The sequence below is a fragment of the Manis javanica genome, chromosome 8 (assembly GCF_040802235.1).
Source record: "Manis javanica isolate MJ-LG chromosome 8, MJ_LKY, whole genome shotgun sequence".
Classification (NCBI taxonomy): domain Eukaryota; kingdom Metazoa; phylum Chordata; class Mammalia; order Pholidota; family Manidae; genus Manis; species Manis javanica.
Window position 1 is genome coordinate 52,150,151 of NC_133163.1, and position 27,400 is coordinate 52,177,550.

A 27,400-nucleotide genomic window follows, 5' to 3' on the forward strand; every position below is an offset into this window, starting at 1 on the left:
CTGCCAAATCTTCCTTCTTACATGTTATTTATGATTATGTGTAATTAATTTTTATAACACCATTTAGCAATATTTATTCCATAAAAGATTATTGTCTTGTTAATAAAGTTTTAAAATCTTTTGAATATACATTGGCTTAATTATAAATTAAAATTTGTAACATCATCCTAGTAGAAAAAAATGATTGTAAGAATATATCAGAATATATATTATATTTAATAGGATAATAAATGTGATAAGGACTTTATATTTTAACAATAGGTCAAACTAATATTAAATGCTCTTTTTCATTTTATGAACTTATGTAGTCTCTAAGTAAATTTATTTATCCTAAATATTCACTTCCAAATATGTATAAAGAGAAAGTCCATGAAATTTTGTCATAGTCTGGTTCTTATTTTTAAAAAAGTTTATTTCCTAATTTTAAAAGGGGAAGGATTTCTATTTAGAGTTTTTTTAAAACTTTTGATTGTAATTTTTCAAGAGAGCTATATTCCAAGCACCAGCAGCTCCCCCCTGTCCTTCTCATACCTTGCTTATTTCCTGAGGAAGGGTACCCGTGGACCAGATCTGAAGGTTAGCCTGATTGGACTGTGTTAATTGAAAAGAAAAAATTGAACTCAGATTGAAATGGTTTCTGGGGTCTCTCAAGTATCTCAGTAATGGACTTGGAATTTTCTCTTGTTGAGACATCCTAAATTTTTTGAAAAGTTTATTTGGTCTATTTTAGATTTTGAAGTCTGTAAAATTGTTAAAATTTACAACTTTTAGAAAATCATTTTTTTACTTCATTTACTTTATATTAGAAACTATGAGTACTAGACAATATAGGTGTATGTATATATGAAATATATATGCATAATAAAATAATATAAGTGTGCATATATATACATATCCCTATCTCTAAAAAAAACCTGAAAAATAAAAAGAGGATTTACCATAATAACCCACTCAAAAATATTAGTCCAAAGTTAGAACTAATAAAAAGCTCAGTAAAGTGGTGTGATGTAAAATCAATATACAAAAAACAGTGGCATTTCTATACACTATAAATGAACCATTATGAAAATTAAGAAAATAATTCCATTCACAACAGCAACAAAAAAGAATAAAATACTTAGATACAAACCTAAGAAAATAAGTGAAAGACTTGTACACATTGTTGAAGGAAATTAGAGCCGACATAAATGGAAAGATGCCCCATGATAATGGGTTGGAAGAAATACTATGGTTAAAATGTCCTATTACTTAAAATGATTTATAGATTCAATACAATCCCTATCAGAATATCAATGGAATTCTTCACAGAAATCAAAAAAGCATTCCTAAAATTCACATGGAACTACAGAAGATCCCAAATAACCAATGCGATCTTGAGCAAGAACAAAGGTGGAGTATTTTCAAATACATTACAAAGCTACAGCAATCAGAAGTATGCTACTGGCATAAAAACCAATAGGTACCGCAGTGGAACAAAATACAGAACCCATAAATAAATCCACAAATTTGTGGCCCACTGATTTTCTACAAGCATGTCAAGAACACACAATTGGGATGGGACAGTCTCTGCAGTTCACCCTTGTCCACTATTGGTGGGAATGCAAATTACTATAGCCATTTTGGAAAATAGAATGGAGATTCCTCAACAAATTAAAAATAGAACTACCATATGATCCAGCAATCCCACTTATGAACATGTATCCAAAGGATATAAACTGTCAATCCCTGTGGATTTTTTATTAAAGTATAGTTGATATATTGTCTCATATTGGTTTCAAGTACACAGCACAGTGATTCAACAGTTCCCATATTATTAAATTCTCCCCCTCACTCGTGCACTACTATCTGTCCACATAGACAGCCACTGTGGAAAGCAGTGTGGAGGTTCCTAAAAACACTAAAAATAGAACTCTCAATTGTGAGGAGGTACCTGTAATGCCAAGTTCATTGCAGCATTATTCACAGTAACCAAGAAACGGGAACACACTAAGTGTCAATGGATAGATAAATGAAGAAAGAAAATTCAGTGTATACCTCCATATTAATATTAATCAGCTTTAAAAAGGAAGGCTATTTTACCATTTGAGACAACATGGATGACTTTGGTTTATTATGCTAGGTAAAATATGCCAGACACAGAAGGGCAAATATTTCATGATCTCACTTACATGTGTGATGTAAACTAGTCAAACTCTGAGGCAGAAAATAGAATGTTGGTTGCCAAGAGCCAGAAGGAGGGGGAAATGCAGACATGTGAGTCAAAAGGGTATACATTTTCACTTATGCTAGATGAGTAAGTTCTGAAATCTAATGCATAGCATAGAGACTACATTTAACAATACTGTATTGTATACGTGAAATTTGCTAAGAGGGAAGATCTTAATTCTTCTCATCACAAAAATAAAAATAAAAGTGAAAGAAAAATAGTAGTAACTGATATATGAAATGATAGATATATTAATTTCCTTGATTATGGTAATTATTTCAAAATGTATATGTATATCAAAATATCAAGTTGTACACCTAAATATATACAATTTTTACTTGTCAATTATACCTCAGTAGTGCTGAAAAAATAAAATAAAAAATAGATAAGGAGGGTAGGTGGGTGCAAGAGCCCTTGAGCTAGAGGACTATTGGACACCAAGGTGCTTATCCCTGAGTTTTGATTCTTTCTTTACTACATAGAGAAGGATTCAGGGACATAATACACAATTTTGGAGACCATGTAATACAGAATATCTCAAATACTTTTATTTATTTCCATGCATATCTGGAAGCTCTACTAAATCACATTGCAATTAATTAGAAAACTAGTGAAAAACTCAAAACCAAGTCAATCTTCAGTACCATAGCTTTGTGAAAACCCTAGATTTTATTACTTTCCTATTTTATGAGATCTTCTAATATTTAATATTGCATTGACTTTTGGTAAGTTTTTACAGACTGGTGCATTTTCATTATCCATAAAGATATTCCTTATTTCAATAAATATTTTTATGAATAGACCTTTAAAAATATATTTATAATTGCTCACATAAAATGGCAAGATAATCATAAAATTACTATGGTCTTGAATAGTGTTTTTTCCATTTCACCTGGTGATGTTTCATAACATCTCTCCAGTAATAGGTTTCTTTACTGTAAAGATATATCCATAGCAGTAATGAAAAACTATTGAGATTACTTATGTATCTTTGGCTAGTGTGAATTATAGTTTTAGATCTCCTTTAAGTTTATTGTAAACAATTTGTGTAACATAAAAATAACCCAAATTATGAAAAATTTAGGCATATCTAGGTATATAGGCATGTCTTAGTTTTCATAAGCTATATCTTGCTTCATTTTACTATGAGAGACTTACAGATTCCCATTTTAAAAATTGTTTTTACAGTTTCTTTTTCAAACAAAGTAAAATAAAATTATACACAATATATTTACTAGATGTTACAAAAGTTCATTTCACATAATTTTAAATAACATAAATGGTAAGACTTGGCAGCAGATCTATAAAGAAATACTCAGTCTTTATATTTGTTTTTTGACATTTCATTTGTGTACATATACATAATTAAACAACTGAAAACATTTCAAATCAAACATTGCCTTTATAATGACTCCAAAGTAGGAACTAAAGGAATCTGATATTGTTCCTAGTAGACATTTAAAGAAATCTATCCATGCATATAGCTGCACAGCTGTCACCAACATTAGATCTTCAATTGATAGGACCAGGAAGTCATGTCTCATTTAGTCAGAGATCTTTAATATAAAAATGCTAATAGATATTTTATGTGGAATATTTTTTACCCCAAAATTTACTAACTTAGAATCCCCCAAATGCTTATATTCTCTGTAAACATTCCTACTCAGAGAATAACCTAAAAATAAACATAAATAGGTTCAGTGAATCTTTAATTTGAAAACAAAACAAGTGTATTATTTAAACTCAAAGGGAAAGCCTTCTGTTTTATTTTATTTGTAAATATCAGTGGTTTCTTCTTTATTTTCTTCCTTCTCTCCAACCTTCTCTTCTTCTCTTTTATTTTTTTTAATGTAATAAGAAGACTTAACATGAGATCTACCTTCTTAATAATTTTTTAAAGTATATAACACAGTATTGCTAATTATAGCCACAGTGTTGTATAGCAGATCCTCAGCAAGTATTCCTCTTAACTGAAAGTTCATACCTGTGTCCATCATCTCCCTCAATCCTTGATAACTAGATTCTACTCTGCTTGCATGTGTTTGGACATTTTAGATAGCTCATGTAAGTGTAATCATTCAGTATTTGTTTCTCTGACTAGCTTATTTTACTTAGATAATGTCCTCCTGGTTCATTAATGTTGTCACATATGGTAAAATTTCTTTCTTTTTTAAGGCTGATGATATTCCAATGTATGCATATGCCACATTTTCTTTTCCATTCATCCAGTGATGAACATTTAGGTTGTTTCCATGTCTTGGCAATTGTGAATAACATTATAGTGAGCATGGGAGTGCACATATCTCTTCAATATTTTGGTTTCATTTCCTTTAGGTTTATATGCATAGGAAGGATTTCTAGATGATAAAATCTACCATATTATAGCTTTGTAATATGTTTTAAAATAAACAAGTATAGTACCTCCAGCTTTGTTCTTCTTGTTCATAATTGTGTTGAGAATTCAAGGTCTTTCATGGTTCTATATAAATTTTAGGAATGTTTGTACTACTATAAAAAAATACTATTGGTATATTTTTATGGGAATTGAATTGAATCTATAGATCATTTTCATTGGTATGGGCATTTTAACAATATTAATTCTTCCAAACTAAGAATATAAGGTGTCTTTCCAAATATTTGTGCCTTCTTTAATTTCTTTCATTGAGACCTTGTAGTTTTCAATGTACAAGGATTTTCATTTATTTGGTTAAGTTTATTACCAAGTATTTTTTTCTTTTCAATGCTATTGTAAATGGGATAGTTTTCTCAATTTGCTTTTCAGGTAATTCATTGTTAGTGTATAGAAACACACAGATTAATCAGGGTCCAACTTCAAGGACTCCACTCCCAGGGATATCTGATAAGTCTAATCCATTGTTAGTGAAAAGAGACAAACAGAGTCTCTGTTATTGAGAAGTTTATATCTCTGTGAATTCCAGGGGATCTCTATTCAGTTTGACTGTATTATGTACCATATGAACTTAGGCAAAGTTTTCTTCTCTCATGTCAGCTTCATTGGTATTGCTGTGATTTCACAGAGCTGTTATGAGTTTGAATGAAATAATATAAATTATGTTGAATTTTTCTCAAAGATCATTTACATCTTGTCTAATGAATTTTATTATCTCCTTCATTTACTCCTATATTTCAAGCAGAGTACATCCCAGTAAAAAAACCATTTGATACCAGGAAATGTCACTACCACCTTCATTTCAGGGACAGTTGAGGAAAGCTCTCTCTAAATTTGTTGTGGGTCTAGATTTAGCATGGAGCAGACATCCAAGAAATCTCAGTCCCTCCACAGGGTCTTCATGAATTTTTTCAATATTTCATCTATTAAATATTAGATCTGAAAGAGAACTACTTTTTAAAATAATTTGCCATTATCTTCCCCTAAATAAACTTGTATTTGTGCAAATGAGTATATATGAAAGCATTCCCAGGCATGGAATCAAAAATTATAGCTTTAAGGTATATAACTTTAAAGTGCTGTCAGGTAAATTAATAAAGATAATTTTCTAATTGATACTTTTGTTCAATTGTTCCTATACTTATAAAATGAAAGTTGGGAAAACTCATTAGCCAAAATATAAGTGTAAATTATATTCTTTAATTTCATTAATTATATTAATTAAATTAATAATTAAATCTAAGTTATTTGGATCTTTCAGAGGTAAAAGGTTTGGGTTTAGTTATTAAATAAGAGATTGGTTTATATACCAAGATTATTTTTCTTTTTCATTAACAATGAAAAGCTTTAAATTTAGTTGTAATCTTGTGCACTATGATCGCTCGGGTGCCATTATTGTAATCTAGCATTACTATTACTATATAATGTTTTAAATTTTTGCTTATAAGAATACTGCAGTGTTTGTGTTATTGTAATTAATATTGATCACTTTAATTAAAATGTGTTAACAGGAGAATTTCACTGTGGATTTGAAGATGGTAACATTTGTTTGTTCACCCAAGATGACACAGATAACTTTGACTGGACCAAGCAGAGCACCGCAACAAGAAATACAAAATATACTCCAAACACAGGACCTAATGCTGATCATAGTGGCTCCAAAGAAGGTATGAGGGTATGAAATGTTGTATTCATAGCAATCATAGGCTATCCATTTTAGAAATGCCATTAATATGACATGCAAGAGAATGCTTAGCTATTGATTGGAAGATCATGGAGTGTTTTTTATGTTCAGTATCAGTAACTCAGATATTTCCAAAGGTTTTAAACATTATTTTTCTCTTAAAACTCACTGATGTATGTAGTTGAGAGATTAGAATTCTTTTTCATAATTCAAGTCTAAAATTTCAATTTTTACTGACATATATATATAGTTGAGAGATTAGGATTATTTTTTCATAATTCAAATCTAAAATTCCAATTTTGTCTCAAGTTTTTAAACATTTTAAGTAATTTTATCTTTAATTATTTAGATCATTTATTCTTTACATTATGTTGCGTGTATACATACTTTATAAATGAGATACAAATCCTATCAAACTTTGTTTTGATGAAAACTCTAAAACTTCTCAGTGATTTCAGATTTCATGTCACCTAATAATGTGTTTAAATATTTTGTCTTTTTGAAGGTTTTTATATGTACATTGAGACATCTCGACCTAGATTGGAAGGTGAAAAGGCACGACTTCTCAGCCCTGTTTTCAGCATAGCTCCTAAAAATCCTTATGGACCGACAAACACTGCATATTGTTTCAGCTTCTTCTATCATATGTATGGACAACACATAGGTGAGATTCATGAATTACTATGTTTCTTCTAAAGTGAATCATAATTAAGAAGAAAATGATTCACAAGGACATAGAATGAAATAAATTTTAGTCAATATCATCATTGGCTTTTAACTAACTTATCAAAAATTACAAAATCAGGTATTAAGAATTTTCCCCCATCGTGTCCTAATTTCCCAAATTTAGATTAGAGTTTGAAATTTTGGAGCATACCTCTTCTGAAAACCTCATTCTGGAGACCATTGGATAAGTTAAATTTTTTATGAGATCTTCTTGTGGACTTAATATCGGTATAATTTAGGGTGTTCCTTTCCAAAGAAATTTGCTTGAATAATGACTCAGTGTATATTAATGATCATGAGAAGGAGTATTGTCATATTTGAAAGACAAGTACTTCTAGCACCATATGCATTTGGAATATTGTTGTGATATTTTCTTGTTTATAAAGTATGCCTAACACACCTAGTGGAATTTAAGAACATCCTTCATCCTGAAGAGCATTCCCTGCCCTTAAAGACTTTGCACAGTAGTGGAGGCTAAGATCAGTAAATACACAATTGTCTTAGATAGAATACTAATAACCTTGAGAAAGAACCTAGCAAAATTGTTATGGGAGTAAGGCGAAGTCATACAGATCTACAAGTCTTCATGTGCAATTCTAAAATAGAATTTTTTTTAAAACTTAAAAATTATTTTAATTTAATTATTTGGTGGCACATGCTAGCTTGATCTACATGTGTTAGAATTTATGACCTGAACTGACGTGAGCCTAAGTACTGTTACTTAGCCAAATGAGTGTGAACATATGTACTATTTGTAACAAGATGTTATTGTGTTTAATGGTATCATTCTGTTCTGGATCCTTCCAGGGTATGTCATGTAATAAACAAGATATACACTCTTTTATTACCTTTCTAAAATAAAACAAAATTCTGAATGGTGAAGCATATCTAGACTCACAGAGTTTGTCAAGGGATTTTGAATCTAATCTAGTTGAAAAATAATACAATGCTTCAGGACAAAGGGATAAACACGGGGAAGATTAAGGCACTTGTAATGAGGAACTAAAGTGCAGGAAGTTAGAATGACATTAAGTGTCTTGAAATAAACTAACACTAACATAAATATAAACTAATAAACTTTAATAAAATAAAATAAGTACTAATAAAATTTGTACACAAAATAGTAAAATTATGCACATTATTATATGCTAGCTACTGTACTATTTAAATGAAGCAATCCTCTTAATAAGCTTATAAAAATAAGCATTACTGTCTTTTACACTGGAGAAAAGTGAACCTCAGAGAGTTTGTATAAATTGCAAGTAACTGGTTATGCAGGGGAAACTCATGGCCAGCACTATTAACCGGTGTTCTTCAGAGTGGAACAATAGGTGACCTGCCTGGAGGAACAGCTCTTGTGCAGTAAAAGTACCCTCAGTGTGAAGTCAGACAACCTGGGCTGTAGCACTCAGTCACTGTAAGACTTTAGAGCAGTTACTTACAGTGTCTGGATCTTGTCTCCTCATCTGTAAAATGGGAATAATAATTCCTATTACAGAAATGTGTAGTTAAAATTAAGTGAGATAAATAATATATAAAATCTTCTGTTAAGTAGTAGACATTCATAATCTTAGATTACCTTGAATCTCAAAGCAGCAATAATACAATAATAGAGTAATACCTAATGTTTATGAAGAACCTGAATCATGAGTTATTTCTCTTGATTTTCACAATAAACATTTGTGCTCACTAAAATTATGTTGTTTTGTAGATAAGAAAACTAAAATACAGAGAATTTTAAATGCCATGCTCATCATACCATAGCTGATAAGTAGTAAAGCTATAATACCAATATGCTTCACCATTCTGCAGGGAGACTTAATGGAATGTCATGGAAGGTAAGCTAATTTTAGTAGTCAGTCACAGATTTTGTACAGACAACAGTCATAATGAGATCCTTGATTTGGGAAAATATGACTTATAGTAGTGAGAAATAGAATCATTGAGAAATAGAATGTAAACTGAACAAAAAGCTATGACAGTAGTCACAGGTTCACTACAGCCTAACTTATGAAAGGAAATAAATCTCCACACAATTGCCAAGCCAGTTTATTTATTATGAGATTGCAGTTGGCCCTTGAACAACCTGGGTTTGAACTTAATGGGTCTGCTTATACACAGGTTTTTTTCAATAAATATACTGGAGAAATCTTTAGAGATTTGAGGCAATTTGCAAAAACATTTTCTTTTTTTTTACCTACTTTATTGTAAGAATATAATATGTAACACTTATAAAATATAAAATGTGTGTCAATCAACTGTTTATGCTTCCAGTCAAAAGTGAGCTATTACTAATTAAGTTTCTGGAGAGTCAAAAATTATAGGCAGCTTTTCAACTGAGCAGGGGTCTTCACAGCTAACCCCCACATTGTTCAAGGGTCAGTTGTGCCATCTTATTACAAAGGTAGGATTAACTCAACTCTGATTTTTCCCTTACATTAATCATGTACATTTTACTTACATTCTAATTTGAATATGTTTCATAAACTTTCTCTTCTCCCAATTTACCTTGGAACAGGCATATTTAAATTGGTTTTTTAAATAAATAATTCCAAGGTTAATATTTTGAATTATACTTTAATGAGTAAAATACATATTCTCTTTATTTATGGGCTGTCTCCCTCTAAGAATTTCTGCATTTTTAAAGTGAGTCCCAAGATAATTTTAATATACTCTTAACTTCACAATTTTTATTCTCTTTATTGTCAAAAAACTTCTACCATTTTTATTTTGCTCGTTTCAGAGAGAAGGCAGTTTTACATTTCTTCCAGGTTGTCAAACATTTACCACCTTGATCCCTGTGTCATTTCTGTGTTTCATCAGATGTTTAAAAGTTGAAGGGATCAGATCAGTCACTTGGATCCCCCTCAGCAGGGCACAATCATACTGCTTCCTGAAATCTAGGCAAAAATATGTGTTCCAGACATTGACTAATCCATTAGGACTAGATGAACTACCTCATTAGGGAGATGTTGCCTGTAGCTGAAACTTCCCTGTTTGCAAATATTATTCTAAGACACTCAATCTTCTGTAAACCTGGGGGCATTTATTATCACGACTTTTACAAATTACATTCTCAGTTTTATTCATTCTTTTGGAAATCCAGATCAAAAAATGATTTTTCCTGGATTTCTAATAGCCTAACTGCAGTTATTACTTCTTGAGAAACTATAAGTAATCCTTGTTGTTTTAACTGTGACTCATAAACAATATAACATGGAGAATTGTAATTTTCAGTAATACAAATGGATGATGAGCTATCTATTACTTAGAAGAGATTCCTCTTTGAGACAAAGCCAAATATGTTTTTTTATTTATTGCTATACAACAAATTTTTCCCAAACTTTGTGGCTTCAAACAACATTTGTTTCTGTGGTTCAGGCATAGGTGGGCGCGGGTAGATCAGGGTCTCTCATGAGGTTGCACACAAGCTGTCAGGCAGGACTAGTGTAATCTGAACACTCAACTCGTGGAGGATACACTTTTAAGCCCACTCAGTATTTGGCAGGCCTCACTCCTCCACAGGTGTTGGACTGAGGATAGTGATTTCTTGGTGGCTGTCGACCAGAGGACCCTCAGTTCTTTGGCATGTGGGCATCTCTTCAGGACTGTCTAAGGGCTGACAGCAAGCTTACTCCAAAGCAGGCAATTCACGAGAAAGAACAAACACTTGTCCAAGGTTTTTTACAACCTAATCTTTGAAATGACATCCTATCCCTTCTTATGCCATTTATTACAACTAAGTTGATAATTATGACTCACACTCAAGGAGAGAAAATTTCAAAAAAGTGTTAATACCAGAGGTTGACACCATTGGAAGGCATCTTAGTGTTCATCTGCCACACTAGATATTATCTAGTTAAATGTTTCATCAAATAAATGAAAGCTGTGATGTGTTATCCTTGAACTCACAATTGATTTATATGTTCATGATAAATACCTGGCTGTTGACAATAACATAAGAGTATTTCAGCAATCCTGTGGCTAGTCATAGGTGTTTTGAGTCTTGATTAATCAGCTGAAATTTTAATGTTGTTTCAGAGAAACTGAACCTCATATAAGATCACTAGATGTGACAAATGCTTATTAAAAATCAGCAAAATATGCTGATTCATTTATTTCTAGAAAGAAGGTGACATATATGCATCATATAATAGAAGGAAATTAAAGATAAAAATACAAAAGACAATTATGAATACATTCACTGAACTTGATAAGAATGGTCAATACATTTGTGGCTCTTGAAAGTTAGTTTCACTGTGCAACAAATAGGAAACAGGGAAAAGGAATTCTTTAATGAGGTTTACTCTTTCACAGATTTTGAAAGTGAGAAAGAATTGATAAAGTAGAGAAGTGTACGATTGTAGATGGGCCTATTTTAAAAGGAAAAAAATTAATGAAAAGGTAAGTTTAGAGATATAAAAATTAGAGAGAAGCAAGTTTCTTGACTACATGGGAATTTAGAGCTCTAGGAGAATTAGACTTGAAAAGGGGAATTAATATCATTTCCACAGAGGTGGAAGAAAAGAATTAAGTAAGAATGTGGCTTCGATACATTCCTAGATGCAAGAACAGCAAGCAGACATGAAAACTGCCTTTCTAACAGGATGTATTTTCTCTGTAAAATAAATGCGAATGTTGCATGTTCAAAAAGTAGACCATTTTAGGAGAATGGTAAATGAAAACAGAAACTGGTCAGCAATATAGGGAGAGTTTTAACAGCTGGAGATGAGGACATTAGTCCTCAGCGTTTTAAAATATGATTTGGGATATAATGATTTCCCATCATTGTAACTGATTTCCTTGCTATGTCTTTGGCCTGTAGTTTCTGGAGTAAAGATCACTCTAAAACCAGTAACATTAGGACCTGGAGGATATATGCCCTCTGGCTTTTCCTTAGGCTAGCTCCTAGTCCATTCCAGCCATACAAAGTCCCCTAAATCAAGTGCTGTTGTATCTGGGGCCTCTTCATAGGCTCTATCTTTGTCCTGCTGAACTATGTGCTTGGGAGGATCAGAAACAATGTATTTTCCCAGTACATGGTGCCCTGCAAATGTAATATTCATTAAGTGAAAGATGTAAAAACTTATTCAAATAAAAATTTTGTATATTGAAAGATCATAATACATTAGATAATAAAATCTGTGATTTGTGCTGAAATATTATGGTCTAAATATGTCATCTTATGATCTAAGAGAATATAAAAATAGAATTTAACAAATCTGAAGTTAACCTTTAATTAAATTTCTCTTAAGATATCTCAGGTTATCTTGTAGTAGAATTGGATTAAAGTTTTCTCAGTGCTGGCATTCAAATATTTTTGAACTGGGTACTTAAATATTCTTATACAAGATAAAGAGAAGGCAAAGGTAAAAATCTTTTGCATGGTTTGAGTCTGATTGCTATTCTCATTTTGGTCAAATACCATATTTCTTCTGATTAGAGTTTTTAAAAATTGAGATTCTGGCTTATACCTCAAGTATGTTCTTGAAACAGGAAATCTAGGGACACTTTTTTCTTCCTTGGAGTTAGACATTGTATGAGAGATAGTATGAGCCTAATAAATAAAAAAACCCTTAAGATATGGTGCTCTTATTTTTGAGCCTTTAGTCTGTTGACTATAGGAGAGTCTCAGCAGAATAAATATGTAATTTATAGATACTTGCATTCTGATAAATTCTCAGAATTAACTTGCTAGCAAAAGAACTCCCAGGTGGTTGGGGGAAGAGATAAAGTAATTTAGTATTCTCCATTTAAATATTAGAGAGTAGCTACCAAACCATGCAAGGGCTGTTTGATAGTAGTTGATATTAAGACACTGTCTGCTGAGAATTAGTCAATGTTTTCAGTGAAGTCTTGTTTGTATTTAATACTGATAATAACAATTTCATAAGTGAGAAAATAATGCTATAGGTAGAAGGCATTCATTCAGCAAACTGCTTTGTCAAATTAAGATGTATTCTTTTAACTGGGGGTGGATAGAATCTATCCATGATTTATTGCCACTTATAATCAAAATATAATTACAGATATTTGTCACCAACTCCCTAACAAGAGCATATATAATATGTACAGTGTTTATGTTTTTAAATCTCTGGTTTTGAACCACCAACTACACCTAAATTTATTTATCTCCTATCTAATTATTCACTGACAATGGTCCCTCAGACAATGTATAGTAGAAGCTAAGATATTTAGACAGACAATGGTATGACTGAGGAAGGCTGATTTTCAAAATACAGGTATCATTTTTAATGTAATTCATTAACAATATTATTTCACAGGCTAAATTAGTGGTAAGCAAATAAATTAACTGCTTTTGTTTCTCACCCAGAGTACCGAACTTTTAAAACTAACTTCATAAAAAATATAGATTTACTGTGATGAGTATTTTTATTGATAGTTCTTAAATTCACTCATTTTTGTTTTTCAATAGGATGAATTGCACATGCTGTGTGCCTAGTGGTGTTTAGGGTACTATTGAGGGTAAAAGAGAATTATGGTAAAAGGTTCTTATTCATCATACAGTTTGTCTTCTATTTGGGGTAATAAATTAGTGAGTAAAATAAAGGATAGTAATGTACATCAAAAATACATGACAGGCCCACGCTATGGTGAACAAGGGAGAGAATACTGAGAACAACAAAGTTAAAATAAAGTTTCTATGGAAGAGAAGAAATGTAAACCATTCTACAGAAGAGGTAAGTAGGAAGTAGAAGCCAAAGGTTAGAGGAGGTGAAAGATAAAAGGAGTCACAGAGAATAGAGAAGACTGTTGTTATGGCAGAAGAAGGAGCGTGGCAGAACCTGACAAGGCCAAGTTCCGCAAAGGATCCGACATACGTCAGAGAAACAGAAAACCCTATGAAAGCTACATTTCTGAAAAATTGACTGGATGCTAATGCAGAGATGCTAATGTAGAGATATGAGAAAGCATGATAATGGCTGGAGAAAATGAAGTGACTTTTTATTTAATATATCATTGCAGTTTTATATTGAAAAACTAGTAATGGGATGCATGCAGCCATTTCTATTCAAGCAGAATATAATGATTTTGTAATTTCCCACTTTTTTCTGTGTGTATCAAACAAATGATGCTAACAATTACCTATCAGTATACTTAGCTCTTGCCTGGAGCTAGATGATTTTGGCACATCCTCATCTTCCATGAAATATGAAATTCAAATTAATGAGTCTGTGTAACTGATAAGAATAAAAATGTGACTTATATGTAAGTGATCCCCAGGCCCTGGAGTAAATCAAATGACATATTAGTTTATATGAACTTGGTAATTTCAAGTATCTATAGGAAATTTGTATGCACATTTAGGACATATATTTAAATACATATTTATCACAAAATAGTTAAAGTAAAATTTTGTTAAGGACTTAGTGAAAGAAGTGAACTAGGTAATAGTAATTATAAAATAAATTAATGCAAATTATATTTTATACAGCAATTTATATGAAATAATATTAAAATAATAATCATGCTATTGCATAATGCCATGAATAACCACCAAACTTTGGTCACTGCTCATGAGATAAAACAACACTTAGGATCATTTAGCTTTTCTGACTGTACTCTCTAAGCATGAAATGAGAAAAGCCCTCTCTAACTTCAGCACCAACTCTTAAGGAGTGGTAATCAAAAGAGGAGAATTGGGAAAGGAGAACAAAAAGACAGTTAAGCGTGCTTAGCAACTGCAAACTTGTATCATGGAATTACATAGTATTTGAAAATCCCTGGGGATGATTAAATTCATACCTATTGATATCTGGTGTCTCCTAAAGCATAAACACAGTGTCTCAGAGGATTTAAAATGACTTTTAAAGGGCATTAAACACAATCTATCACATTCACTTTGGAATTTTTTTTTATAACACTATGATAATGTCCTGAATCAGCTTTGCTGAATCTAACTACTCTTGAATCACTTTATTCTGTTTCATGAGTTCTAATTTTGTTGACCAAGATGATATAAACATAAGTTTACATAAATTTTGTAACTTTTATAGAAGTCTCATTTACAAGCTTAAAAACTGGTAACTTGGTTGAAAAGTAAAATGTTTCCAAATCATTTGCCTGTTAATATTGTTTTTGTCACCATCTCTAAGCTACACCAGTGGATCAGTTGACTAGTTTGTATTCATTGATTTTGATAATGGAATATAGTTAATACTATGTACAAAAGAATAAGACATTTAAGTTATACTATATTTGAAAGAATTAAAGAGTTATACTTCTAGTGTCATTTTCTTATAAAACAAGTAATACTTGACTTTTAAGATAAAATCTAACCACAATTGAACATAGCTTATACAATCCATTCAAAAACTAAGATCTGAGCTTATTCAGATTTAACTTCTTTAGACCTAGAACAAATATTCTTCACATAGTATATATTCGATAAATATAAACTGAGATACTTCAAGTTTGAATTTATATTCTATATGTACAAAGAAAATTTAATTCAATAATGTGAACATGATCACAGGCAAAACATATTCTCTGAGAAAAAATATATTCAATATTGATATAATAACCTATCATCACTGCTATAATAATAGTATGTCATATATGTTAATATGTGTTGCATTAAAGCATATATTTATTATTCAGAGTAAATTTGGGAAGACATATATACAAACTATTTTGTTGGACTAATTACAACTAGGAGTATCACCACTTTATTAACCTCAACAAAAATTTCCATGTATTGATTCGATGGCATAATTAATTCCTGTCATTTCAATCAAAAAAACAGGCCATGCTACCCAAGAGAAAGAAGACTTCCATGTAACATGGCAATTTATCCACTGCCATTTCTTTGTATTAGCTCTCCACATTTATCTAAGTATTTACCGGTAATTTTTAAAGTGTGGAAAAATTTGAACTGCATTGGTAGTTTAGAGCATCCTTCATTCCATACTTGCGAGCTGTTAAAGAAAATAGGCTAAATTTTATATTTAAGAAACACGTATATTTTTTAAAAGGTAACTGATACTTTCCTTTCTAGAAAAGCAATACAATATAATGAGGAATCAGTATAGAGGATATCACAGCTCAACCCAGTAAGTTACCACAAATACAACCATAGGCTGTTGTAAATGCAGGCTATGGACTAGACAAGGAGCCCTTTTCCTATTTAATTCACAGACTATTTCTTAAAGTAACTTCTGAAGGTAAATGCTATGTAACACTTGGTTAATCCAGTGACAACTAATAGGTTCAAAAAAGTATTATCACTTTCTTTAATATTCAACACAGCTTGATTTCCTTGGAATACCTCCCTGTTATGAATTGATATTCAAAAATATGGTGACATTACACCACACAGATATACGACCTGAAGTGGCTTTTTCTTGTGGCACAAAGTTGCCTTCCTGAGGTACAAGAGACCAGCACCAATGAGCAAGAAAAGTTGAGCCACATTGAACACCTAAAAAGGAAAACAGAAAGATGGATTCAGAAATCCTGACATGATAGCTCACTAAGCACAGTGGGAAGATCCCAGAAAGTTCAACTCTTGCCAAAGCTTTTCCACTGTTCTTGGTTGAATCTTGATACAGTAGTGAAACTCACTACTGTACTAGTGACCTGCCTTGCAACTTTAGATCTTAGAGGAGAAACTAACAAAATCCACACCCATTCTGTGCAAAGAGAAGAAGCCCCATTAGTGATTTAGGGGAAAGTGCCACAGTATTACTTAGCTTTATTTAAGGACAAATAAAGAAGAAAATGAGAGAGGGAGAGAGAGAAAATAAGCCTCCAATAAAAATTCCACAGTACAAAAAGAATTTAAACATGCACATAGTAAAAGAAGCACATATTGTTGAAAAAAGACTTATTGACAATTCAGGTAAAAGTAAAATTTGTGTAGTATGTGTCTTATATTTTCAATGAAATCCATAAGAGTATGAACTTTATAAAAATAAAAGATAAAAATGATATAATAGTGGCCCAAGAAAAAAAAGGATCTGGATAAAAAACTGAAATAAAGGGAGCTTGATGAGACCAGAAAATAATGTAACATCAGAAATAACACAATAGTCAAACAAAGATGATATTAAAAACAAAACAGGATAACCCACACTATGGAAAATAAAATTAGTACTATGGAGGACAAGACTGCAATTACTTCTTACACTGAAGGGGAAAAATATAGAAGATAAGAGATTCTGAAGCAAAAGTGCACATACAACAAGCCAAACATGAACATGCAACATAGATAAAAAGAACTGGGGTATGTTATGTACAAAATATTCATGCATTATTCCTAAATACTAGTAAATTGAATCAACCATAGTAAAAGAGTAGTCCATTACCAACTGAAATATATTCCTCTAATATACCCATAGTTCAACATGAAGAAAGGCACATATCTCTAATGTATAAATAGAGAAATATAATTTGGATATCTTGATAAAATATAGTGAAGACTATGTATGAGAAATAATGTATAGTTTACATATGTTAGCTCGTCTTGATTCTCAAAAAAGCTTATGCTAGTTGCTATTACCATCATCACTTACCTGAGGAGAAAAATGAGACAGAGATTAAGAAACAGAGCCAAGATCATTCCAGCTGGTAAGTGACAGCTGTAATGAGAAGGTTTTTTTTTTGTTGTTATTTAAAAAGTGGGTATTTATATTTATGCATTTGTGTGTAATATGAATACATGTGGCTTATGTATGAAGAATTAGACAGAGTTGCTCTAAAACTCTGAAGGATAAACTACTCTATTCCATATAACTGTCATATGTTGATACACATTTAAAAAAAAAACAAGAGCAACTGAAGCAACAGACACTGAATATTAAGGAGGAGGCTGCCTCTGAACAATCAGTTTAATGGTGATTTTTATATTGTCTTTCCTACTTTTCACTCTTTATGTGCAACATTCATATAAGCATATGTATTTATGTATGTATTATATGGAAGATATCTGTGATATATAATCTTAATTTTCACATATGATTATCTATAAAAGTTATCAAAATGAGGATGTCAATTAATTCAAGCCATACAATAGTAACTGGTCCCAGGTAAGTCACACTGCCATAAAAAACTACTAAAATGGGCAAATATATATTAGGTAACTATTTTCAGAAAATGGGAAAGAGACAGGGTAAGATTGAGATCTATGAAAAAAGGGGAAACTAATGAAGTGATTTCCATTGGAGTGCACATCTCTTCTTGACCCAATTTCCTGGCTCTGGAACAGAACCCTGATATTCAAGCATAACATGGAAGTCCCATGGAGTTTGGGAGGCAGAGATCACAGTACTGGAAAGCCGGAGTAGTTAGAACCTGTGAGTCAGGGTAACAGAAAGAAGGATGGTATACAGGGCTGTATTTAGAAGTTTGCATGGGATTACCTATGAATCTCTGCCTGAAGGCTTGGCAGTACCCTTATAAGACTAGAAAAACCTAAGGCTTATGAAATAGCAACATAGCAGCTTTTATGGAGTTGACAGCAGACATCTCTATGGGAAGGTCAAAGAGTCCTGGGGAAAGAGCAGTAGGGATTATTGAAGATTAAGCCATTTTAGAGTGAAGAGACATGAAGCTACCGGCAACATGAAGAAAACCAGACAGGGTTTCTCTTAGTAGTTTAATTATGCCCTGAAGAAATGTCCTCTTCAGACCTTTCCTGAAAAAACCTAAGTCTAAGCCCCAACAAGATCCACAGTACAGACAGTTTTGGAGATTGATTCCCAAAAGATTAAAGAGTCTAGGGCAACAATTAGGGCTTTTCACAGATCTACACTGATAGTGTAAAACCAACCCTATACAAGTTCAGCATGATCAGTCAGTAAGTGAACAGTCAGCTAAAACAAAACTGCCTTCTGAAGATTACAAATATAAAGTCTCTATAATATAATATCAACAATGCCCATTATTCAATGAAAATTATTAGGTATAAAAAGAAACAGGAAATGTGATCCATAATCATTGAAAAACTAAAATTCAATCTACAGAATCTAAAATGAACAGGGCTAAACATTGGACTTAGTGGATAAAGACTTTAAAGAAGGTATATAAATATGTTGAATAACTTTAAAGAGACTATGTTAAAAGAATCAAAGAAAATATAGTCTTAATGAGTGAACATGTCTAGCTAGAGAATTCTAGCAGGAAAAGAAAAACTGTACCACACACACACACAAATATATATATATACACACAATTCATATATTGTGTTGGAAAGTTAAAAACAAGAAATAAAAAATTAAACAACAGACTGAAGATGGCAGAAAAAAATAGCCAATGAATGTGAAGACAAAATTTTCCAATCAGAGAAAAGAAGGAGAAAGATGGAAGAAAAACACACAGACCTAGTGACTTGTAGACTACCAAATTGCAAAGCATATATATAATTGGAGCCTAAAAAGTAGAGGAAAGGGAAAATAAGTGGAAAAAATATGTTTTAAGGTGAAGGAAAATCTACAAGAAGGTCAGTAAACTCCATATCAAGATAAATAGAAAGAGAAGCAAATTTAGTTCAAACTAAAGAGAAATTCTTAAAAGCATCCTCAGGGAGAAAGAAAAACACATTATATACAAAGAAACAAAGATAAAATGATGGCTGACTTCACAACAGAAACAGGGCCAAACAGAATAAAATAGAATAAAACCTTTAAAGCGCTGGGGGAAAGACTGGGCAAAAGTTGTCAACTTGGCCAACAAAAAGTTGTCAGTATTTGAAATCTCACAGAAATTTAAGAGTGAAGATTTTTTTATATATACAAATCAGAAATTTTGTCTCCAGTAGATCACTGCTATAAAAACATGTACTTTAAGGGTGTCCTTGAGGTCACATGGAAATGGTGCTAGGTTGTAACTGGGATCTGCAGGTAGAAATGAATGCCATAGGAGATGGTAAATAGGTAGAAATTTTTTTAACTGTATTTTCTTTTTTCATATAATTTACATGAAATACATCTGACTGTTCAAATATGATAGCACTACAAGGTAAGGTTTATAATATAAATATAGGTAAAAGTAAAAGATATAATTACTGTGAAATGAAGGGGGCAGGTAAATGAATTAAACTGTTGTAAGATTATTACATTTGCAAAGTAAGACACAAGATGTGAAGTATCACATTTGAAATGAGATAGGGAATAGTAGAACATGTTGAGGTATACTTAGGAATTGTAAATATGAAAAATAAAATACTGACTATAATTAAACTCTGAAAAGTTATGAATGCCTCTTCTTTGCCTTAGAAGAATCAGTAAAACACAAGAAAAAGAGGGAGCTTTAAGAATCAGTAGAAATAAACAAACAAACAAAAAAAAACTGATCAACTGAAAAGAAAGAAAAGTAATCACAAAGGAATAAAAAAAAGCCAGAAGGGACAAGTGGAAAACAAATAACAAGATGCATACTTAATTTCAAACATATCAGTAACTACAGTAAATGTAAATGAACTAAATACTAAAATTAAGACTAGTATAATCACATAAATGAATATAACAGAAATTATGCTGCAGGAAAGTACAAGACACAAAAAAGTTCTTATTAGAAAATTTCATTCATATGAAATTCTAGAAAAAGCAAAATCATCAGTTAGTGAAGGAACTCAGATCAGTAGTTACCTGACACATGAAGGGGGACTGTGAAGATTAAGTGGAGAGAAAAATGAAGGAGCTTTCTGGGGAGATGGAATGTTCTGTATCTCGCTGAGTGGTACTTACACTGAAGTTATTTGCTTAGCAACTTAAAATGAGAATTTTATTGTATGTAAATTATACCCTAATAAAGTTGATTTTTTAAAAATGTATCTATTAAAATACTGATTGCCAAGTGATTAAGATATCAGACTTTGAAACTCTCTGGGTTCAAATCCTGTTGCTATTTTCTTACTATCTGACATAGGGCAAATTACTAAACCATCTGTAACATGGAGGTAATAGCACTTCAGAGGATTGTTGAGATGATTAATTCCTTATTTGGAGTAAGAGTTCAATTAATATTGCATTAATACTGTCATCAGCACTACCATTACTGTGTGGAGGACGTGAAATTATTGAAAGAGATGTATCAAATCATGGGATTATAAGCTATTTTCATTTTATCCTCAAATAATTCTTTTAGCAGAAAAATGAGACTTGGATGAAAAGTAAACTGAAAAAGAGATGTTAGTTGATAATATAAGACAGCATAGTATGAGTCGACTTTTGAGCAATTCGGTCAGTACCTGATTACCAGCTTTATTAGTTTTTTGTTGTCACTGTAGCAATAAGTTACCACAAACCTTGTGGCTTTAAACAGCACTGATTTATCATCTTACAGTTCTAGAGGACAGAAATCCAAATGAGTACAGTGAGGCTAAAATCAAGGTATGAGCACAGCTGGTCCTTTGAAGGCTCTAAGGGAGAATCCATTTCCTTATCTTTTCTAGCTTCTCGAGGCTGCTTATATTTGGCTAGTAGCTCCTTTCTCCATCTTGAGAACTAGCTACTTAGCATCTTCTCTCTCATAATCTTCTCTCCTATATCAAATGTCCTGCATCCATTTTATTAAGATCTATGGGATTACATTTAGGACCCACCTAGATAATCTACAATAATTTCCCCATCTCAAGATCCTTATCTTAATCACATCTGAAAATCCCCTTTTGTCATGTAGGATAACATTCACAGGTTCTAGGGAATAGGATGTGATCATCTTTGGAGGCCTGCCAAACACGCCAAATGCCTTAAGAGCAAGATTAGAAAAGAGAGGAGAAGAGGGGAGAACCTAGAGGGTCCTATGAAATTTCGTTTTATAAAGTTTGCAAGTGTTTGGTTAAGGAGCAACAAAGCTGAAGCAAAAACAAATTTGCAAACTAAAATATCATTGCTACTTTTAGGTGTTTTAAATGTCTATCTACGTTTGAAAGGACAGACAACGATAGAGAATCCACTGTGGTCTTCAAGTGGGAATAAAGGACAACGGTGGAACGAGGCTCACGTTAATATATATCCAATTACTTCATTCCAGGTAAGAAAAGAACAATCGTTTCTGTGGATAGATTCCTGCACATGAGCATAATGTTAAAGGCAGACCTTGAGCAAATATTCAAATATGAATATTCAGAAATTCTGTGATATGAACATCACAAAAATCACATGTTTAAGTATCTCTTGTTCTAAAAGCTGCTTTATAAAGAGAAAATGTCCTTTTCTTTATTCACATCTATCAAGTAATATGTTTGAATAATAGGCTATCAAAATTCAAATGATCTGCCTGGATAAATATAATCCATTTCTGTAAAATAACATGTGTATATTTTGTTCCTTGAAGACAAATACCATAGGTTCTTATAATAATGGGAACTGGATAATAAATTCTCAAATAAGCTGTTTGAATTGTACTTAATGGAATTTTATATACTTTAGCAAAATGTGTCTCTCTGGGGTAATGTCATTTTAGTAATTTATCACTTTGGTTATGAAAGTTAGAGAACTTTAAACAAGTTATTTTTCTTTGTTTTTATGTAGAAAAGAAGTAAGGCTTTGATTGAATTAAGAGAGTTATCCGCAAATATATAATAGAAATTTTAATGACCATCATGTCTATAGACAGTATTTCATGAAACTATTTCACTGGAGAAAATAGTGTAGTTGAAGTTATTTCATAACTATTTAAAGTACATATATTTTATAAACTCAGGTTGAGTGTAATTTTTTTCTACTGATGATTTCTTTAATACATTTCATGGCATATATAACAAGAATATGGAAAACAGCTCAAATTATGCCAGTTTTTAATTGATAGAATGTTCTTTTTTTATAAACTAATCTATAAAATTCTAATGGCTTTGATTTAGAAATTGCACTTCTAAATCTAACCAGGATGATAAAAATGAATACATTTGTTCACAATGGTAAAGAATAATGGAGTAAGATGAGCTGATTATCTACAAACATAAAAGCAACTCAAATCATAGATACTGGGAATAATTTTGTTTCTATGATGGAGAATATAATTGTGAAAATGGAATCCTTGGCAACATCTAATTTAACAAAATTAAACTAGGAAGACAGAACTCCAAAGAATGACTGATAGAAGTAATCTTAATATTAAAATGCATATACCTATATAGGCATCAAAGAGACTTTCTTTCTAAACAGTTGATGTTCTTCTAGATATATTTTGCTTCCTATGTGACTACCTCACCAACACAAAATTAGATCAAATACATATACAATAAGCATTTAAGAGAATAGTTATATTAATGTTTCCTTCAGGACAATCATTTATTGCCATAGAGACGACAGTTCAATAAATATGTGTTTGAGTTACTACTGTGTACCAGGAACATTGCTGGGCACGAAGATCTTAAAATGATTGTTTACCTCAGGATGGTGGAAATACACATCTAAACAACATAAATCACATGCTGTAAAAATTGCAGTAATAGAGGTATACACAAGACTCTAGGAGCACCCCTAACCAGCAACAAGAGTATGGAAGAGTGGAGAAAAGCTTATTGTATGTGGTGAAACTTAAACAGAGAAGAAAGACTGAAAGCAGAGAAGGGATAACATTAATACTGCAGCAGACGTCGGAGTGAACAAAAACATTAAGGCATCAAGGTTATAGGCCATAGGATTTGCCATGGTAACAAAAGACATTTATCTGAAATTTGAAACATAAAAAAAAAAGAAAGTAAAGGACTGGTATGAACTGAGGTTGAGGAACCTGAGGAGCTTAGGTAATGGTGAGTCATCGGAAGATTTTACTCCAGGGATGTCGTAGTACATCACTCAGGGAAGTGGTATAAAGAAAAATGGATAATTTCAAGATGTACTTAGTTATGAAAACTAGCAGAACATATTTATGTTGGGAATTTGGGACGTAGCCATGAAGTTTCTAACTAGGGATTGCTGCCCACATTACCTTAAAGAACAAGAAGAGGAAAAGATACAAGTGTCAGGGCCGAGTATGGGTACTTCTGTTGTAGACATGTTAATGTAAAAGGCCTGGGGAGTAACCTTTTAGAGATGTGTAGAAGGTTGTTGAATATTTATCTGAAGCTTTGGATACATATTTTACATATTTGTGAGTCATCAAATTGTGTGTGGTACTTAAAACTGCGATGATGGTTGATATTTCCAAGGAAAACTGAGCAGTGATTAAAAGATGGACTGGGGCAGAACGACTAGCCAGTTGTTATTAACTGTGGGAGATGAGCTTGATACTAAGCAGTATTTTTCAGAGTTAAAAGGAAGGAGATCCGGCAAAGTTTTGTGCCCACAGAATTTAAAGACAGTGATACTCAAATTGGAAAGCAAGTTGCATTCAGTGAACTGGTCATTAGAAAGTGTCCACTCTTGAGAAAGTTGCATAAGGTGATAATGAAATTAGGAAAACCACCATTAAATTATTCCCTCAGAATTAATAGAAAGACCTACAGGCAGATATTAAATTAAATTATTATATGATTTATGCAAAGTTATTTTATTCTATCATTTTTCACACTAGAAAAAGTAAAGATTTTGTTAAGTTTAGTTTTGTGTTTGCAAGTGAATACATTATTTGTTCAATATATTACAGTCAGGGGAATCCTGAAGGGAATATCCCCCTGAATATAAGCAGAGAGGTTCATAGAGGAAAGAAATGAGAGGCAGAGTACTAGCTCCAAGTTTGATTTTGCAGTCTCATAGAAAGGAATTGCTTTTCTTGCTGATTTGGCTCACTTTAGTCCATTGCATCCTGTTCCCAGAATTGCTGATTAAAAGAAGGGATTTCAAGACATGAGTTAGTATTTTGTTACCAAGGAAGCATTTGGCCAGGGTAAATTCAGAACAGAACATTTTTATGGTACTCTACAAATGATGCTTTCTGCTTGGCAATTTACATATTAAGTTCACAAAAGATTTACAGGAATGTTCAAAGCAGATGTTCAAGAATATTCAAATGAATAAAACTTTATTTACAATGGTACAAGCCTTGGAGAACTTCTCTCTTCACTATAATTAACTCTTCTCATTCCAAATGAGAAATCAGACCAGGTTTGCAGAGTAGTTATCATTTCTGGTGCTTTTTGATCTTTTTTTTTTTTTGTAGATCCACATTTCTACCTGGTATCAATTTTATTTTGCCAGAAGGACCTATTTTAACATTTATTGTACAGTGAGTCTGCTAAATATGAATTATTTTTATGTTTTATACTTCTTAAAAAATCTATTTCACCTTCATTTTTTGGAGGATACATCCTCTGGTATAGTATTCTAGTTTCCCTTCCAGAACGGTAAAGATGTTATTCTCCTGTCTTTTTGTTTGCATTGTTTCCAAGAGATATCTGCTGACATTCATATCTATTCTATATGTAATATGACTAGTTGCTTATACGATTTTCTCCTTTTCACAGGTTTTGAGTAATTTGACTATTATGTGCTTTTATGTACTTTTCTTCATTTTTCATGTGCTTAGGGTTAATTGAACTTAAATCTGTGGGTTTATAGTTTTTATAAAATTTAAGGATTTTCTGGCTTCTGTTAATATTTTGCTCCCCCCTCCTCTCCTTTGTAGACTCCAGTTACACATAAGGACTCTGTAGGTGTACACATATAAGGTGTTATACAGTTTATTAAAGCATTTAATTTTTTTTTGTTATCATTAATCTACAATTACATGAAGAACATTATGTTTACTAGGCTCTCCCCTACCCCAAGTCCCCCCAACAAACCCCATTATAGTCACTGTCCATCAGCATAGTAAGATGTTGTAGAATCACTACTTGTCTTCTCTGTGTTGCACAGCCCGCTCCATTCCCCCACCCCAAACATCATGCATGTAATCATAATACCCCCTTTCCTCTTCCCCACCCTTATCCCTCCCTACACTCCCATTCTCACCAGTCTCTTTTCCTTTGGTAACTGTTAGTCCATTCTTGGGTTCTGTGATTCTGCTGCTGTTTTGTTCCTTCAGTTGTTCCTTTGTTCTTATACTCCAAAGATGAGTGAAATCATTTGGTGTTTGTTTTTCTCAGCCAGGCTTATTTCACTGAGCATAATACCCTCTAGCTCCATTAATGTTGTTGCAAATTATAGTGTTTGTTTTCTTCTTATGGCCGAATAATATTCCATTGTGTATATGTACTACATCTTCTTTATTCATTTATCTACTGATGGACACTTAGGTGGCTTCCAATTCTTGGCTATTGTAAATAGTGCTGCGATAAACATAGGGGTGCATCTGTCTTTTTCAAACTGCATTCTTAGGGTAAATTCCTAGAAGTGAAATTCCCGGGTCAAATGGTAAGTTTATTTTGAGCATTTTGAGGAACCTCCATACTGCTTTCCACAATGGTTGAACTAATTTACATTCCCACCAGCAGTGTAGGAGGGTTCCCCTTTCTCCACAACCTCCCCAACATTTGTTGTTGTTTGTCTTTTGGATGGTAGCCATCCTTACTGGTGTGAGGTGATATCTCATTGTGGTTTTAATTTGATTTTCTCTGATAACTAGCGATGTGGAGCATCTTTTCATGTGTCTGTTGGCTATCTGAATTTCTTCTTTGGAGAACTGTCTGTTCAGCTCCTCTGCCCATTTTTTAATTGGATTATTGCTTTTTGTTTGTTGAGGTGTGTGAGCTCTTTATATATTTTGGATGTCAACCCTTTATCAGATCTGTCATTTATGAATATATTCTCCCATACTGTAGGGTACCTTTTTGTTCTATTGATGGTGTCCTTTGCTGTACAGAAGATTTCAGCTTGATATAGTCCCACTTGTTCATTTTTGCTTTTGTTTCCCTTGCCCGGCGAGATATATGTTCATGAAGAAGTCGCTAATATTTATGTCCAAGAGATTTTTGCCTATGTTTTTTTCTAAGAGTTTTATGGTTTCATGACTTGCATTCAGGTCTTTGATCCATTTTGAATTTACTTTTGTGTATGGGGTTAGACATTGATCCAGTTTCATTCTCTTACATGTAGCTGTCCAGTTTTGCCAGCATCATCTGTTGAAGAGACTGTCATTTCCCCACTGTATGTCCATGGCTCCTTTATCGAATATTAATTGACCATATATGTTTGGGTTAATGTCTGGAGTCTCTAATCTGTTCCACTGGTCTGTGGCTCTGTTCTTGTGCCAGTACCAAATTGTCTTGATTACTATGGCTTTGTAGTAGAGCTTGAAGTTGGGGAGTGATATCCCCCCACTTTATTCTTCTTTCTCAGGATTGCTTTGTCTATTCAGGGTATTTGGTGTTTCCATATGAATTTTTGAACTATTTGTTCTAGTTCATTGAAGAATGCTTTTGGTAATTTGATAGGGATTGCATCAAATCCGTCTAATGCTTTCGACAGGATGGCCATTTTGACGATATTAATTCTTCCTTGCCAAGAGCATGGAATGAGTTTCCATTTCT

The 27,400-nt window shown here is 32.4% G+C and overlaps 1 protein-coding gene across 1 annotated transcript in view; it reads left to right on the plus strand.

The window, feature by feature from the left end:
• Positions 1 to 27,400, plus strand: part of MDGA2 (MAM domain containing glycosylphosphatidylinositol anchor 2) — an 862,553-nt gene that overhangs the window by 815,610 nt on the left and 19,543 nt on the right. The window contains exons 13-15 of the mRNA XM_037016589.2: positions 6,128 to 6,283; positions 6,806 to 6,964; positions 21,890 to 22,020. Coding sequence (XP_036872484.2) covers positions 6,128 to 6,283; positions 6,806 to 6,964; positions 21,890 to 22,020 — 446 coding nt within the window. The remainder of the gene's footprint in view (positions 1 to 6,127; positions 6,284 to 6,805; positions 6,965 to 21,889; positions 22,021 to 27,400) is intronic.